The following is a 19109-nucleotide window of genomic DNA, read 5'->3' as shown; positions in this document are numbered from 1 at the left end:
TGCTCTGTAGCCCTCCCCCCCCCTGCTCCCTGGGTTTTTTACATGTGATAAATCGAGACGATTTATCACATGTAAAAAATGGCACATCAAGTGCCAATCTAATCAAGCTCCCCGGGGAGCAGCCGGGGAAGCTCGGGGAAGTCGGGGGCGACTTGTCCTAAGGACAAGTCGCCCTAGTGTATGGGGGCCATTACACCCTCAGAGAAAGGATGGATCCGGCACACGGTAGTATAGGTGAAAAAAAGGAGGTTTATTAAGAGTGCAACATTGCACTAAGTGACAGCTGCTGACCTGACAGCCATTTCAACTGCTGGGTGCACCTCTGATGAAAACTGCACCCAGCAGTTGAAATGGCTGTCAGGTCAGCAGCTGTCACTCAGTGCAATGTTGCACTCTTAATAAACCTCTTTTTTTCACCTATACTACCGTGTGCCGGATCCATCCTTTCTCTGAGGGGGTAAGTGTCTCATATATATATATATATATATATATATATATATATATATATATATATATATATATTAGCGTAATGATGACTTTTACAAGTAATGATATTGTTGTCAAGGCGGGGCGCATCATATACCGAATTAAAGGCCTTGGTTCATAGATTTGCAGATAAATAATTGGTTGCTTTGCGTCGGTGTCGTGTGGCAAAAATGTCCTTCCCTGACGTTTACGGTGCATCACCATTGTGCTCTGGAAAAATATGACAGTTGGTGGACTCTCCCTGTGCACCTGTTGGGTGACCTGGAACATGTGACCTGCTGGGTGGTCTTGAAACTTTGACAGTTATTTTCAACTAAGCTGGGATTTTTCCATATTAGACTCCTAAAGGGGCGAAAAGAGGTACAATGTTCCACCCAGCAAACCTTGCCCGGTTGAAACCGGCACATCACCTAGTTATTATTATTATTATTTTTATTAATATTTTTATGAAACAGAATTGTTCAGAATTGTACACAGATTAATCTTTAAGGGATAGATTTAGAGTTCTGTTGAAGGTCTGATGTTTCCCATAGCAACCAATCAGATTGTATTTCTTTTTCATTTAGCTCCTTCTAGAAAATAATAAATAGGGCTGATTGGTTGCTATGGGCAACATCCCATCTTCAGTAGAACTCCCGTCTTAGTAAATTTATATGGGGGCAGATGTATTAACCCTGGCGAAGAGATAAACTGGAGAAAAAGTGGAAGGAGATAACGCACTAGCCAATCAGCTGTATTTGAAATACAGATGTAGCGCCGTTCATCCAGCACTGGGGCTCGCCAGACCACCCCCACTGGCAAGCGGCACTACATCTGACTGGCACGCACGCGAGTCCCAGTTTCCTGTCGGCGGGGGGACGGGAACCCTGCCCATCTCCGCTTCAGGGAAAGGGAGTGGGGAGGTGGGGAATGCGGCCAGGACTGGCTGCGAGGTGGCGGGGACCCGGGGAGAGTCCCGTTGTAATGGGACGCAGGCGCGTCTCGTGCGGACGTGTCCCCTTCTGGCGGCTGGCGAATCCACCGCCAGCCCCTGCAAAGATGTACGACAGTTTGGAGTCGATTGACTGGTGCGTTATCTCTTTCCACTTTATCTCAACTTTATCTTGTTTATCTCTTCACCTTAATACATCTTCCCTTTACCCCTAAATGTGCAGAAGTGTTTATTATGGTTCCATGCATTAGAACCAAAAACGTGGATTGTTTTCTTTTATACAGTATATATTTTTTTAAATAGTATTGAAAGTGTCAGATCCTTTTAAATCGACATTTCCGACTTCTTCCCAGTGACCAAAGCACATGGATTAAACTAAGAAAAGGCAGCCCACACATGTATTATTTTAGCAAATGAAATAATTTACTTTAAAAACACAATATTACAGGTATAAAATTATTTTGTAAGGTACACAATCTGTCGTGACGTACAATGCACCCTCTATATAAGCCGTATTGATGCGGTGAACATGCGTAGAGCTTGGACAGAGGATTGACATTATATGGCGGGTCGATTAAACGCAGCACACAATTCTATGGGGTAGCAGAATATACATATTTTGTATGAGCGTCAATGCCAGATGCATAACGACAACAAATTATTCATTCCTGGTGAGAGACACAAAAACATTAATCTGAATATAAACATTTCACACGAGACGCAGAGGAAAATGTTGGGATTATTTTCTGAATGTCTATAAATCACATATCAAATGCATTTCTGAGCACTGGGACACAATCCATAACAAAAGCCTTCTTTATAAAATACGCTTTAAAAAAAACAAAAAAACTAATAGCTAAATGGCATTTTTAAATAATTGCGTTCATTCCTCACATGATTTTACCAACTCAAATTTTTTTCTATTACAGATAGTTCAACACTTTTGCCACACGTGGAAGTAACAGGTAGTGGCGACACTACTGGTGCAGGAGGAACAGTATTGTATTATCCTTTATTAAAAAAAAGTTCCTCACCTCTATGGGAGGATTCAAGTGTTTGCGCCTGAAGCCAGTAGATGGCAGTGGTCACTAGATGGCATAGACGGTTCTGACATTACTGTTATGATGTTCCGTCATATTGACGGATTTGTAACTAATATTATATACAGTAAGTTAGGATACAGACATTTGTATATTTCTTAAGTTTTTTTATTTTGTTTTCTTTTAATAGAAACTGAATAGGTATATTGAATCAAACTTGCCTTCTCTCCTGTAATGGCCGGGAGGTTCCCAAAACGTGCCTAGTGCTTCTGGCCTTCCTGAACAGTGGACAAGCAGCTGCCAAAAACCCCACCCATCATTGGCCAACAAGTGGGAGGTGGTACGATGTGATTCAAGTGGAATTGCGTCATCATGGTCCAGTCTCAATGCCGGTATTCTAAGCATTGTGTAGTGGGGTCAAGATGATGCGGCTGCCCCTTGATACGCCACCTAATCATACCTCCCAACTGTCCCAATTACAGCAGAACAGTCCTGTTTTTTGGAGGCTGTCCTATTGTCCCTCCCTTGGCTGGCAATGTCCCCTTAGGTGGGGGGCAGTTGGGGGGAGCCAGAGATCACTGCTGCTCTGCTGTGCAAGCGAAGGCCATCTCTTCAGTCAAGGGAAGGACAGAGGGCACGGAGGGAGCTGGGGGCTTCCCAGTCTCTAGGGGAGTGCTTTCCCTGAAACCTCCATGCCTCGGGTGGATGAAGTAGCAGCAATGTACACAATGATGTCTTTACAAAAACTGAAGTCTGTTTGGTCAAAGTCTGAACACCTTATAAAAAAAAAAGATCTGTTTGAGCCAACTCCGAACATGTAGAGTTTGGAAACTGTGGAAGCTTTAACTGTCCTGCGATTATAAAGTGTCTGCTGGATCTCTGGGATATTACACTTTTATGGGAGAGTAGCAGCCTCATAAATCATAACTTGCTCATCTCACATTTGTAAATGTAGGAATTCCAACACTTCTACACCCCAAACAAACCCAGGCCGGCTTAGAGATGATGATAAACTGTGACCTGACAGGGTTGGCCACAAATACATGTTCGTTAATGACACCATTAGACTCTTGTTATAGTATGGAACGATCTTGTCAAATAAACCTCAAGATTACCAGAAGTATATCATACTCTTTAGATTGTTCCCCGACACGGCTCCAGGTTTACCCTTTCTCTGGTTTTCACTATAAAACCTTAGGGAAACCATTCTAAATTTAACGGTCCGAAATATCAGTTGGTATTCGAAAGCTAGTCTGCTACCTTCTGTGTTTGTGCACATGTGAGAAAGAGATGTAGTTTCACTCCCTGCCAGCAGATGACAGTGTTTCGGAGACTCACGGATTCTAGACACATATAAATAGATAACAATCCGGATGATTTTCTACTTTCTTATTTTCCAAACAGTCCCCAAAACCGCATTAGACCGTCAATCAATAGCAGTCTGATGCTGTGCTGCTTCTGTTGTCGCAGGACCCGTTCATGAGTTGTAGGACAGTTTCTGTGCATGCACAAAGTACGGATCACCGGTGCAGACACAACCAGACCTGAATGAGGTCCTAGGTGCTTGGACTTGTAGTTTCCCAATAGCTAGAGTGTCACAGGATACTGAAACCAGACCAGTGGCTGAACATGCAAAAATATTGCAAATGTTTATTAGGGATTAATTATAAGTAACATTTGTATCTTCATCCATGTGACACAATAATCCTTATTTGTGGCACCTATTTAGCTCATATTTACATGGACAATATGTGTATAACATTATTTACATTATTCAGTTTCAGAGTGTTGCGACCCGGCTTACAAGCATTTTCCAGTGTGAATGGGGTATAATTTGAAAGCCTTCTACTTATATCTGCCCCAGAAGGGGATACAGTCGCTAGGTCGACAGTACCAAGGTCAACAAACATTAGGTCATTCTGTCAACACTCAAAAGGTCGACATGCAATTTTTACGTTTTACTTTCAAAAACAGGCGGTGTTTCATACCCTACCATACAATTGCATGTGTCGACATAAGCCGCGTTGATCTTTAGTGGTCAACCTTCATACTGTAGACCCTATGACCAATGACCCATAGACGTTGCTGGACTCTTCTTGTTTCCGCTGCCCTGGGGCTCTGAGGACTAAGAGGCCACTGCTGCCCCTGTCACACTGCCTCTCCCTATCACCCTTTGTCTCCTCCTATCACCCACTGCCATGTTGCATAATGTGAACTTAGGTTGGGGTGGAGAAAGGGGGCCCAAATGATATCTTTGCACCCGGGTCCACAATTCACAAGTTCCACCACTGGAGCAGAATAAGTAGAATCCCAGATTTCTTCCACCTTTTCCATTTCTCCATAATGTTTCTGGGTGGGGCTATGTGTGTTTTTCGCAGACAGAAGTGGAGTAAAGCAGATTCCTCCCATAGTTCAGTGCGCCTATGGCTCCTCAGCGGAGAGGTCTTTGCCAGACGCTTCGAACATGTGTAACTTTCATACTGGTGAGCGGCATTATTAAGATCCCTTATCTCCTGCAGTCCTCTAACATGTGGCCTGTCCAATGATGCCTTCTAACATAGATACAGCGAGATGTAGAACGCAAAATCCACACTACAGCTCCTATATTATTATACAACATTTTTATGAAAAGAGTCCTTCATTTTCAGTTTTTGGTGGCATTATTCTAAGAAAATATGTATTTTTCAATGTATAAAACAGTGGGGGAAATTCAGTTACTTGCAGTAAGTCACCAAGGGTAAAAAAGGGTGATAGCCTCAGTCTTAACACCCGCGCAATACTATCCCAGACCCTTTTTCACCCGAGCCCCTAACACCTGTAAAGTGTTAACGGTTATCAACAAGCGCTGACACACAAAGGGGTAGATGTTTTATTAACCTTGGCGAAGTGTAAAGATGCCGGTGATGATGCAGCAGCCAATCTGCCCCTAACTGGCATTTGTTAAACGGAGGCTGTAACTAGATAGTTAGGAGCCTATTCGCTGCTGCGTTATCGCCGGACACTTAATCACTTCAATAGGCTTAATAAATCTGCCCCAGAACCTGTTTAAATTTCCCAGATTTGTTTTGTTACAGGGTCGTGACAACCATTATCCCCGCAGTTATCGGGATTTTTTTTTTCCATCTGTACAGGTGTGTAAAAAAAAATCCCTGATAAATGCATCCTGTGGAATAAATTAGCCTGCGGTAAATTACCCCAGTATGTATCATTCATGTCCAAGCTAAGCCTAGTAGTATAAGGTAATATACATCTGCTGTAACTTACTTTCATTATGTGATTGAATTGCTGGTCATCATATACTACTACAAGAATTAAGCTCCAGGCTACATCGGAAGTGAAAGATCTATGCTATTTATGTCATTCCTAAAAGTTGTTCCAATGTCATGTCGGCAGGTATCGCCACAAGGCATTGGGTGACCAGTTAGACCATTTATATACCCACAAATCCTAGCTACAGCCACTGGTAGATGCAGTACCTGTCCGTCTATAGGGGCATTTTCTACCCTCACTAGCTGACCTGTTCTCTCAGACCATGATGTCACTAGCTGACCTGCTCTGTCAAATCCATGATGTCACTAGCTGTCCTGCTCTGTCACATCCATGATGTCACTAGCTGACCTTCTCTGTCACATCCATGATGTCACTAGCTGACCTGCTCTGTCAGATCCATGATGTCACTAGCTGATCCGCTCTGTCAGATCCATGATGTCACTACCTGACCTGCTCTGTCAGATCCATGATGTCACTAGCTTTACCTGCTCTGTCAAATCCATGATGTCACTAGCTGACCTGCTCTGTCAGATCCATGATGTCACTAGCAGACCTTATCTGTCACATCCATGATGTCACTACCTGACCCGCTCTGTCAGATCCATGATGTCACTACCTGACCTGCTCTGTCAGATCCATGATGTCACTAGCTTTACCTGCTTTGTCAAATCCGTGATGTCACTAGCTGACCTGCTCTGTCAGATCCATGATGTCACTACCTGACCTGCTCTGTCAGATCCATGATGTCACTAGCTGACCCGCTCTGTCAGATCCATGATGTCACTAGCTGACCTGCTCTGTCAGATCCATGATGTCACTACCTGACCTGTTCTGTCAGATCCATGATGTCACTAGCTGACCTTCTCTGTCACATCCACGATGTCACTAGCTGACCTGCTCTGTCAGATCCATGATGTCACTAGCTGACCCGCTCTGTCAGATCCATGATGTCACTAGCTGACCTGCTCTGTCAGATCCATGATGTCACTAGCAGACCTTCTCTGTCACATCCATGATGTCACTACCTGACCTGCTCTGTCAGATCCATGATGTCACTACCTGACCTGTTCTGTCAGATCCATGATGTCACTAGCTGACCTGCTCTGTCACATCCATGATGTCACTAGCTGACCTGCTCTGTCAGATCCATGATGTCACTACCTGACCTGTTCTGTCAGATCCATGATGTCACTAGCTGACCTGCTCTCTCACATCCATGATGTCACTAGCTGACCCGCTCTGTCACATCCATGATGTCACTACCTGACCTGCTCTGTCAGATCCATGATGTCACTAGCTGACCCGCTCTGTCACATCCATGATGTCACTACCTGACCTGCTCTGTCAGATCCCTGTCCATGCCTTGACAAATGAGTGGCATGGCAGCTCTATGGACAGCTTGACTCACCTCCAAATAAATTTGACTTTCTTCTTTGATTTTAACTACAGAAATACTTAAACCTTTCCTGCTGCTAAGTTTAAATGTCTTTTTTTCACAGTAGAATCGTGCCATAGAAGTGAAAAACACTTATTAAAAAATCATACATATGTCTTTGGGGGAACAATATACATTTATAATATATGTGGAGAGGTTTTCTGGCATGCTAACTTCACATCATACAGAGTATAAGTCTACAGAGAGCTGCTGCCCAGTCACGAACCAGCGGACGCTCCAGTACTGTACATGCATTGTGATTTTTTTTACCAGTGCCGGCTCCGGTTCTAATGCGTGTTGCCTAAGGGAACTACTGCTTTCAACAACTGCGATAATGTTCGACTTATAAATGTATTGCTCCAGTTCCTTTCTGAAGCCATGAACTTTGTGTTTTCTAACGCATCCTTCAAATGAAGCCCCGCATTCCTCAGTCCGCTCTCCACAATTACCATCTCCCATCCCGTATCCAACACGTTCTTCACCCTCTCAGCTGTATCGCTCAGTATGACTACCCTAGTAATCTTTATTGTATTTTAAGCTCAGAGTATGCTATGTTACTGCTATTGCTAAGATATAAAGTCCGTTTTGGTAAGGCTGGGTGAGGGCATGATGATAAAGTTCTCTAGATAAGGGTCTTAGCGGAAGGATACCAAGTGTGAGCCGGCACCATGAGAAGCAGTGTCAGAACATGGGTAGGAGAACATGAAGTTCACTGCATACTTCATGTCTTTACTTTTCTTGTCCCACTTGTAGATGGCGGTGAGCAAAAGCTTATTGTCCACCTTTCGACCCATAATAAGGAAGCTGCCGCTCAGGTTGTCCAGTTGGGGACACGGGCATCCCGCCGCATTCTTAATGTACAAGACCAGCTTGCGGAATTCTTTCCTCTTCAGTTTTCCCGCCTTGAGAACTTTCTTTTTCTTTTGGGCTGCTATGAGCTTTCGGTCTCCGTTCTCGATCTTCACCTCTTTAATCCGCATCCGCAGAACTGAAAAAGAAACACACAAGTCAGGCGGGCTGGAAAGCCGAATGGACACGATTTGGAGATGACCTTCATATTCCTTTTCTGGAATGTAAATTAATTGTGTCATGGCAAGAAAGTAAGATTAAAAACGTGCTTTGGTAAGCCAGAGATAACTTGGGCCTCAATACGAAAGATAGAGATAGGGTTTTCCTTCGTATTATGCAGCCAACAATATCAAGATGGCTCACAATGTCTAGGAAGACAGTCAATAAATCGACATGCAGTAGGTCAACAATGACAAAAGGTCGACATGCTATACAGATGTAGCGGAATTCATCTATGCAGGGGATGGCGATGGCCCCGCCGCCATCTGTATGCCAGAAGGTGCGCGCGTGTCCCCTTCCGACGGTGCTGCCCTCGGTCGCCCGGTGCCCACACCGGGCGACCGCACCCCCCACAGTGGCCAGAGGTCCCCCCCAGCCCTGTCGAGCGGGAGGCGGACAGTATTGCGTCCACCTCGCCGCCCGGATACTGAGACGCACGTGCGTGGGGGTCTCAGTCAGATAGAGGCGCCGTGTTGCTGGCGATCCGCCAGCAGCATGCTGCTGGCGGATCGCCAGCAAGGATAAGACCTGTTACATCTGTAGGTCAGGGGTGGCCAAACCTGTCCTCAAGATCTACCAACGGTGCATGTTTTACAGGCCACCTGTGGATCTATAGTAGGAATAAATGCAGCAGGTTTGAAAATGTGACCGTTAGTATTGACTACAGCTGTGCACCAGCTAGGGAGTCTGGGAAATGTGACAGTTAGTAATGACTACAGCTGTGCACTAGCTAGGGAGTCTGGGAAATGTGACCATTAGTAATGACTACAGCTGTGCACCAGCTAGGGAGTCTAGGAAATGTGACCGTTAGTAATGACTACAGCTGTGCACCAGCTAGGGAGTCTGGGAAATGTGACAGTTAGTAATGACTACAACTGTGCAGCAGCTAGGGAGTCTGGGAAATGTGACCGTTAGTATAGACTACAGCTGTGCACCAGCTAGGGAGTCTGGGAAATGTGACAGTTAGTAATGACTACAGCTGTGCACCAGCTAGGGAGTCTGGGAAATGTGACCGTTAGTAATGACTACAGCTGTGCACCAGCTAGGTAACCTGGAAAACGTGGACCGTTGGTAGATCTCGAGGACCGGTTTGGCCACCCCTACTATAGGTTGATGTTGGAATACAGTTCACGAGTGTAAAAGGTTGACGTGGCAATGGTGGACACATGAAAGGTCAACATGCGTTTTTCATGTTTTTTTCCATGCTTTACCACCCACGTGGACAACACTAGGATCAGTAAAGTGTGCCCAGTGTAGCGTTAGCATAGCGAGGCATCAGGCCTGAAGCCTGGAGATCCATGAGGGCACCCGCTACATGTTCTCAGGTGTTGACATAAAAAAATCCGAAACACGTTTCCCCTGTCGACTTTTTGTTTGTGCTGACCTTTTGTCACTGTTCACCTAGTGTCAACTTTTAGTCACTCTCCACCTAGTCCATGTCAACCTTTTGTCTGTCTACCCAGACATTGGCCCTTATTCTGGTCGGTGCGGCCGGATCCGATTATGCGGCCAGGACCGTGCGTGCGAAACCCCGCCTTCCATACAGATCGCCAACTCCGTCCGTACGCGGTAAGAAGCTGGCCGAACGGACCGCACGTGTATTTTTCACGGAATACGCCTCCTCCATCTAAGGGAACCTCCCCCATGATTCGATGGTTGCAGGACCGTGTGCTCCACCAGCTCCCGCAACCTCAGACCACACGGACATTTTTCCGTGCAAAAGCAGGGATCTGGGCGGGCAGCTGACATCCGGCGATGTCATATGTCCGCCCCCTACACGTGCGTCACGACTGCATTACCATACATACGCCCAGCGTTTGCATGGGAACGCCCATGAAACGCGCATATGGTAATGAGCCCAAATAGCCCTTCACGCCCCTCTCCACCCCCTGTTCGGAGTGTTCACATATCATGCGGGATTTGGCCGTACGCCCCGCTCACACATGCGCAGAGACGCCTCTGCACATGCGCAGACACAAAACATTGGCGGGCCGAACGCACGCGGATATATCCGCACCGACCAGAATAAGGGCCATTGTGTGTAAGCTAATTCACATCCACAGCCAGTACAGCGTTGACAGTACCTGTCATTCTATAGGATGTACTAGATATACAGAGAAGACGATTGTTGCGCTAGGGAACTTATCCACTTTATACCTCCCAAAGGTTTGAGAATGATACATCCCCCATATATCTAATAAACGGTCATATTTTCTTGTTCATGGTTTTAAAGCTGTATTCTGTAGTCGTCATAAACAAGAATACCTTTTGGTTGTTTTTGTGCAGTGTAAATGACGTTTATGAGAGTTTAAGGGGTCAATTATATTAAACCTCCAATAGCTACAACTCCTACCCCAAGGAGCTACAGTATGTACCAAGGACTGTGATGTACTGTACATAGGTCTTCCTCTAATCAATACCAATCTCCTGATGGTAATTAGAGGGATCTACTATAGAAAAATGTCTCCTTTCTTTGCTTGATGTGCGTGGGCTGAAATGAATTGGCCTAGTTAGCTGAAAGTATGCAGGGCCAGAGCTACCATTAGGCAGCCTTAGGCATTTGCCTAGGGCGCTGCCTACTGGAGGGCGGCACCGCACGCTGCCAATCAATAGTGCAGCTCAGCTCTCTCCACTATTACACATCCCCTCCTGTAATTACCCCGCCCCCCCTCCGCACCGGAATAGTCCTGCAATTAACTGCTGCCGCGCCGGTCATAACACTAGATGACCGGCTCTCCCCTGTCTTCTGCTGCCGCTGCCGTGTAGTCCTGAGCCCGCCCGGCACTCGGCAGCAGGTCTGAGACCAGTCAGCAGCAGGTGAGTTTGTGAGCCCCCCTCCCTGCGCCTGACTCCCGTCCGTGATCCCCCCCATGCGCTGTTCATAACGCCTGTGGGTTGCGTCCGCTCCCCCGCCCCAGCGACAATCCCCGTGTATCGCCCGCACACCCCCCCTCCCCATTCCTTGAAGCGCATTGATAGTGCCCGCTGAAATCCCCCCCCCCCCAGAGAGGAGGGGCGGGCGGGGGTAGGTTGCCTCGGGCGCTCACAGGGCTTGCACCGGCCCTGAAAGTATGGGTGCCGGACGGGTTCCCGACAGTCGGGATCCCGACAGTCATTTACCCGACGTCGGGATCCCAACTGTCAAAATGCCGACAGCCGGGTGCCCGACGGACACCCGCTATTTTCCCTCGTGGGGGTCCACGACCCCCATAGAGGGAGAATAGAATAGGTGGCTCGCGTAGCGAGCCACCGTGCCCGCAGCATGGCGAGCGCAGCGAGCCCGCAAGGGGCTTTTTTGCGCTCGCCATGCTGTCTGACTCCGGGCAGTCGGGATCCCGACGTCGGGATAATGACTGTCGGGATCCCGACTGTCGGAGTCCCATACCACACCCGAATGTATAAGAGGCCTATGTATCATCACTTACTGGACCGGTTACCCATGTGGAAAATGTTTTTGGAATTTCCCTGTGAGAACCTACACCATCTACAGGTGGCGCTGGTTTCCAGTGCAGCTTCAGGACAGTGGTCCAGATTGCAAAAAAGGGATCCCATGAATTCCCCATCTATCTCTAGGAGAGTGGTAAATAGGAAATATCTATGCAGCCAAAGAACAATTCCTACACATAGAACAACTAGTGGGAGAGTTCTAGATGATCTGTTATCTGCTCAGTGATAACTCAGGGAAATATGGTGAACTGATTTCCTGGGCCAGATGCACTAAGCTTCAAAAGTGCTAAAATGGAGAGTGATAAACAGCCAGCCAATCACCTCCTACCTGAAATGTCAAGAATGTGTTTGAAAAATGTCAGGTAGGAGCTGATTGGTTGGTGGTTTATCACTCTCCATTTTATCACGTTTGAAGCTTAGTGCATCTGGCCCCTCTGATGCAAGGTGGACACATAGGGCAGGTGTACTTGGAGTACCTTGGAGAGTGATAAAGTGGAGCGGAATAAAGTAACAGCCAAACAGTTTCTAACTGCCTTGTTACAGGTTGTGAGGAGATATGGTCATTAAGTCGACGCCATGAACGTCGACATACATTTGGTCGACCAATAAAGGTCGACATGGCTTAGGTCAACACATGAAATAGGTTGACACAGCTAAGGTCGACACAAGCATTAGGTCAACGATGGAAAGGTCGACAGTCAAAAGGGCAACATGAGTTTTTCTCTTTCTTTAGCCGACTTGTGCCGACATGCTGTATATCAATACAAGCTGTACGCATGCGCAAGGCCGTCCTGCAATAGAATTCTGCTACTTTTTTTATTGCTGGCCGTACGCAAGGGGACTGACAGGAAGCCTTGTTTGTGGGTGGTTTCTGGGTGTGTCAGGGAAAACGCAGGTGTGCCCAGGCGTTGGAAAGGAAGTCATATGACGTCACCTCCGGCCCCGATCAGCCTGTTTCTATCTCAGCCGCTGGGTAAGTACTGGGCTACGCACAGACCTCTCACACTGGGAAAATCATTCGCTGCAAACATTTCCCAGACTTATTACAGCCTTGCATAGGGCGGGATTTCTCTCTGGCTGGGCGGCGATGAGCTGATTACAGGGCTATGCAAATGAACAGCTGCGCAATCAGGACTGAATAACCCCCCCCAAATACCAACCAATCAACGCCTGTCATTATTCAAACCCAGCCTGAGACGAGTCATTTCTAGGCAGAGAAGAGGGCATGCTTCCCTACTCTTCAGCAATGTGCGGAAGACTTCTCCAGTTCAGGGCGTTCTCCAGCAGTCCACTGGTACCCTGCTTCTGGTTCTTATGACATGGGCAGAGCCTTCGTGGGTCATTTACAGTCACCAGTCTCTGCCGTCACTGTGGTAGGAGATGGTTGCCATCAATGGCGAATCTGCAACCAGCCATCGATAGTATTAAACTATTTGATGAATAACCATCGATAGTTTTAGCTATCGACGATCATCCATTATTTTTGGGTGAGTGGCCCATGGGCCTATCAGAACTCGGGGGCTGTGCATCAGGGGGCAGAGCTATGCTGTGTCCGACTCCCGGCACCTTGAAAAACAAAACAAAAAAAACACATTGGTTCTCTTTTGCCATCGATGTAGGGAAACTACTGCTTTAAATCAAGTCGTTTTCTTGCCACAGTCAAACTGGGAGCATTGAACCACAACCTATTGCAGCTGAGCTCCTGTCATTGTTGCCTCACCCAGCCTTCAGTGTTGGTGTGAGGCCGCATTACTCGCTCCTTGCATCTGCGATGGAAGTGTAAGTGAGCTCATGAGACTATGGCAGTGAGCTTGTTGGTGGTTTCTTTCCCTGCCAGCTGGGCATGGTTTACAGAGGATTTATGGAAACATAACATTAAAGTTAATCCCACTTAAAACACATTTTAAAGTGTAGACCACAGTTTTGGATTGCCGTCCACTCTCTCCCCATTTATTGGTTTATTCACTTAATGCCTTGTAGTTTTGGCCGACAATGAGAGGACGTCCGCCTTTACACCCAGCAGTGTGAAACCATCCACTGCAAACATAGAGAGACCGTGTCCAAAACAGCAGCTGCTCCTATGGACTTGTCTCCAATTTATTATGCATTTGAGAATCCAACTTTTAGATGTTTTACCTGTTTTCACTTTATATACAGTGCATCAGGAAAGTATTCACAGCGCTTTACTTTTTCCACAGTTTGTTATGTTACTGCCTTATTCCTAAATAGAATAAAGTTGTTTCCCCCCTCAAAATTGTACACGCAATACTCCATAATGACAACGTGAAAAAAAGTTTTGGGGGTGATTTTTGCAAATTTATTAAAAATAAAAAACTAAGAAAATCGCATGTACATAAGTATTCACAGCCTTTGCTCAATATTTTTTGATGCGCCTTTGGCAGCAATTACAGCCTCAAGTATGATGCCACGAGCTTGGCACACCTGTCTTTGGGCAGTCTCGCCCATTCCTCTTTGCAGCACCTCTCACGCTCCATCAGGTTGGATGGTAAGAGTCGGTGCACAGCCATTGTCAGATCTCTCCAGAGATGTTCAATCGGATTCAAGTCTGGGCTCTGGCTGGGCCACTCAGGGACATTCGCAGAGTTGTCCAGAAGCAGCTCCTTTGATATATTGGCTGTGGGCTTAGGGTTGTTGTACTGCTGAAAGATGAACCATTGTCCTAGTCTGAGATCAAGAGCGCTCTGGAGCAGGTTATTATACAGGATATCTCTGTACAATGCTGCATTCATCTTTCCCTCTATCCTGACTAGTCTCCCAGTTCCTGCCACTGAAAAACATTGCCACAGCATGATGCTGCCATCACTATGCTTCATTGTAGAGATGCTATTGCCCCGGTGTTGAGTGGTGCCTGGTTTTCTCCAAAGATGATACCTGGCATTCTCGCCAAAGAGTTCAATCTTGATTTCATCAGAGATGAGAATTTTGTTTCTCATGGTCTAAGAGTCCTTCAGGGGCATTTTGGCAAATTCCAGGTGGGCTGCCATGTGCTTTTTTTTTTTTACTAAGGAGCGGCTTCCATATGGCCACTCTACCATACAGGCCTGATTGGTGGATTTCCAAATGGATGGTTGTCCGTCTGGAAGGTTCTCCTCTCTCCACAGCGGAATGCTGTAGCTCTGAGAGAGACCATCAAGTTCTTGGTTACATCCCTGACTAGGACCCTTCTCCCCTGCTCGCTCAGTTTTAACAGCCAGCTTTACGAAGAGTCCTGGTGGTTCCAAACTACAGATGATGAAGGCCACTGTGCTCATTGGTACCTTCAAAGCAGCAGATATTTTTCTGTACCCATCCCCAGATTTGTGCCTGGAGACAATCCTGTTTCGGAGGTCTGCAGACAATTCATTTGAGTTTGTGCTTGGTTTGTGCTCTGACATGCCCTGTCCGGTGTGGGACCTTATATAGACAGGTGTGTGCCTTTCCAAATCATGTCCAGTCAACCGAATTTACCACAGGGGGACTCCAATTAAGCTGTAGGATCATCCCAAGGACAATCAGTGGAAACACGATTGACCTGAGCTCAATTTCGAGCTTCATGGCAACGGCTGTGAACACTAATGTACATGTGACTTAGTTTTTATTTTGAATAAATTTGCAAAAATCGCAAAAACTTTTTCACATTTTCATTATGGGGTTTTGTGTGAAGAATTTTGAGGGGACAAAAATCAATGTATTCCATTTATCATTAACACTGCTTCATGCATCTTCTCAATTAAATTGTCATAATTTAGTAATTGTTTCCTGCCTTCGGACATTTTTTTAAAAAAAGTCTTATTGTAGGGGGCTCTGTAATATATATTGAATCCAAAAAACGTTGACATTTTGTTATGGTTGGAAGTTCCAGTGAAAAATCTGCGTCATATCTACCTTAGCCCATATGCACTTCCAAGATGATGTCCATGACCCGGATTGGAATGCAAAAAATAAGACCACTGTCAGTCCCAGCAGAACTGGAGGTCCCTAGATCCCTCTCCACCTGGGCTGCTCTGTTAAGGTAAGTAGGCTAATGTCATCTGAAGATGGCATTCGCCAATAGAGGTTTGTTAAATAGCCATTTCCATCATTTACTATATTGCTTCTGTTATCAAAACAATATGGGGGAAATTTACTAATATGAAAAACCTAGTTTTTCGTATTAGTATTTTCCCTACGACTGCATACGACTGTTTCAGTCGTATGCAAAGTCGTGTTCCGGAGTGGAAATTACAAAACAGTCATATACGACTGCTTTGTAACCCTCCGATGTCGTATTCATTCGTATTAGCTGGCCGTATATACGGCCGCTAATACAAATTTTTTTGGCAGTCTGCACGGATCAGTCAGATCCGTGCAGGATGCAGTGTGTAAAAAAAAAAATAGAAAAATAAATAAATAGAAAAAAAACACGGCGTGGGGTCCCCCCCACAGCTGTAACCAGCACCAGGCTGAAAGAGCCGGGCCGGTAATTAAAAATCAGGGAACCCGACAAATAGGGGTTCCCCGATTTTTAACAACCAGCCCCAGGCTCCAGGTCCGGGGCTGGTTCCCAAAATACGGGGGACAAAATGACTAGGGGTCCCCCGTATTTTAAGAACCAGCCCCAGGCCAAACCAGCCAGCAGGGTAATGCCACAGCCGGGGGGAGACTTTTTATACAAGTCCCCCCCGGCCAAAGCATTCAGCCCTACCGACCAGTCAGCCTGGCCAGGGGCCCTGGGGGAGTGGGGACCCCCCCAATAAAGGGGTCCCCCCCCTCCAGGACTTACCTGACCAGGCTAAAGCCTGGTGCTGTCCCCGGTGGCCCTGTGCGGTGGCCACCGGGCTGATCTTGGTGTAAAAAATAGAACAATAAACTATTGTTTTAAACTGTGGAACTATGAGTCCCAGCAAGCCTCCCCCGCAAGCTGGGACTTGGTGAACCACAAGTCCCAGCCTGCGGGGTATTAAAGGGTAGTTGAATGAATTCTTTCCGGGCTTCTGATTGGCCGCTAGGCGGCTCCTGATTGGCCAGAATTCATTCTTAGTCCAGACGCCGAGGAGGAAACATCTCTGCGGCTCTGACAGTCGGGGAGCTGCCGGAGTCGCCCGGCAGCTTGAAAAAGAAGCCAGAAGATGGAAGAAGATGGAAGAATGCCTGGACTACGTCGGACCAAACCAGAAGAACTTCCATGGAGGACCTGGGTGAGTTGGATTTCCTTCCACAGGTCCACCATGGATTTCTTCGGACCCGGACCTGACGCCGACATGAAGATCGACATGGTGAAGAAAGATGACATGATCCGCAACCAGGACAAGGCACCGGATCAAGACTCTGGGACCTACCTACGGGATCATGATAGGTAAGTATCAGTGTGTGTGTAATGTATGTATTAAACTTTTATTTTTCAGGTGTCAGTGTGTATTTATTTAACTATTTTTTTACTGTGGAACTACAAGACCCAGCGGGCCCTTTAATGCCCCGCAGGCTGGGACTTGTGGTTAACCAAGTCCCAGCTTGCAGGGAAGGCTTGCTGGGACTCATAGTTCCACAGTTTAAAACAATAGTTTATTGTTCTATTTTTTACACCAAGATCAGCCCGGTGGCCACCGCACAGGGCCACCGGGGACAGCACCAGGCTTCAGCCTGGTCAGGTAAGTCCTGGAGGGGGGGGACCCCTTTATTGGGGGGGTCCCCACTCCCCCATGGCCCCTGGCCAGGCTGACTGGTCGGTAGGGCTGAATGCTTTGGCCGGGGGGACTTGTATAAAAAGTCTCCCCCCGGCTGTGGCATTACCCTGCTGGCTGGTTTGGCCTGGGGCTGGTTCTTAAAATACGGGGGACCCCTAGTCATTTTGTCCCCCATATTTTGGGAACCAGCCCCGGACCTGGAGCTGGTTGTTAAAAATCGGGGAACCCCTATTTGTCGGGTTCCCTGATTTTTAATTACCGGCCCTGGCTCTATTAGCCTGGTGCTGGTTACGGCTGTGGGGGGGACCCCACGCCGTTTTTTTTAAATATTTATTTTTCTATTTTTTTACACTAAAGCCTGCACGGATCTGACTGATCCGTGCAGGCTTAAAGCAAATACGACAGGGAAAGCAAGGTGTATTTTCCTGTCGTATTTGCGTGCCTGTTTTACACCAATTAGCAGCCGTATTATCAATACGGCTGCTTAGTACATCAGGAACCACCATTCTTTTGAATGGTGATTCCTGTGGTATTCTATCGATGGTGTAGACATTCGTATTTGTAAATACAAATACGAATGTCCCATCATTAGGAATACGAATTGTTGTGTTTTCGGGATTGTAAATCCCGAAAATACAAATGTGTAAAAAATAGGTGTATTTCTCCCTACGAATACACCTTTTTTTTACGAATCCATTTTGGTAAATTTACCCCTATATATCACTGATATCGCCTGCTTTGTACCTTTGCTAAATCAGTTTGATCCTGACTTCTGGTGTTTCTACACGTTCTACACATTCAGGTTCAACATCTACTCAGGCTCAACAACCCTAGCGCTAGTAGCAGATCCAATGGTGAACCACTTTAAAATGAGAACATGTAGACCATTTCTGAATAATTTGTGAATGGATGCCCTTATCACTGAGTGGGCACAGCTCCTCCACACAGCCATGTTGAAGTTTGGTCAGCAGTGGATCCACCATGCCACCGACATTTAGAGAGGGGGAGAGGAGTAGGGGGAAAAGTGGCGGGAGAGGGGTGGTGGTGGAGCTTCTGGAAAGAACACCCCAGTTGTTGCATTATCGGCCTCAGTACTGCACATGCTCATAACCCAGGTTCTACTGGCTGCTTCTTCTGCAGCCCATATCATAGAAACCTCAGAGGCAGCCCAGAGGGAGGGGCCACCTCTCAATGGGACTGCCTTAGGTGACTGGCAGGTCTGACTACCAATAGGAAGTCACTGCCAATCACAGTGAAGCCAGTGCAGACTCACGGCCAGCATCTGGCTTCACTACAGTGATAGATTTTACCTGGGGTGGGCTGCAGTCCTGCAGCCCATAGGTGAAAACCGCCACTGCTCAGCAGCAACTTCTGAATTACTGTCACTCACAAAAAGAACTTTGCCAACATTCACTGAGAAATGAAATGATATCGCTATGGCTGTACCTCTCTATTTCCTATATAAAAAAAATATTTAGTGATTTTGGGGGGTCCATTTCCACTGTAAGAGTTTTGTATAAAACAAATATAAAATAAAAAAATATTGGATGAATATGTTTCATAGATATTTTGTAACCCGAGTATGTGACTGGCGGAGGTGTTAGAGCCTGCGTACAGTGTGAGGCATATTTACATTTATGGGTGCACACTGCATAAAGTCTGGCTTTCATCGCCGGTATCTTTAATAATCTGATCTTCAGCGCCGACACGTCAGTACACTTGTGCCGTTGTGAGCCTCCAGACTGAACCAGGCCAGCTGGACACACACA

General features: G+C 46.5%; 1 protein-coding gene across 2 annotated transcripts in view; it reads right to left on the bottom strand.

Moving 5' to 3' along the window:
• Positions 1–1818: 1818 nt before the first annotated feature.
• Positions 1819–19109, bottom strand: part of SFRP5 (secreted frizzled related protein 5) — a 91078-nt gene continuing 73787 nt past the window's right edge. The window contains exons 3-4 of one of the 2 annotated variants that reach the window (XR_014444638.1): positions 6758–8150; positions 1819–6689 (exon numbers count right to left, since the gene is read on the bottom strand). Coding sequence is in view for 1 of the 2 variants with exons in the window: in XM_083149574.1 (XP_083005700.1) it covers positions 7798–8150 (353 nt within the window). In the remaining variant the exon portion in view is untranslated. Of the gene's footprint in view, positions 8151–19109 lie in introns of both variants that reach the window. The other variant, XM_083149574.1, reaches the window with a different exon arrangement.

This window comes from Crinia signifera, chromosome 6, assembly GCF_055691185.1.
Source record: "Crinia signifera chromosome 6, ASM5569118v1, whole genome shotgun sequence".
Taxonomy (NCBI): Eukaryota; Metazoa; Chordata; class Amphibia; order Anura; family Myobatrachidae; genus Crinia; species Crinia signifera.
This window is presented reverse-complemented; position numbering and strand designations above follow the sequence as displayed.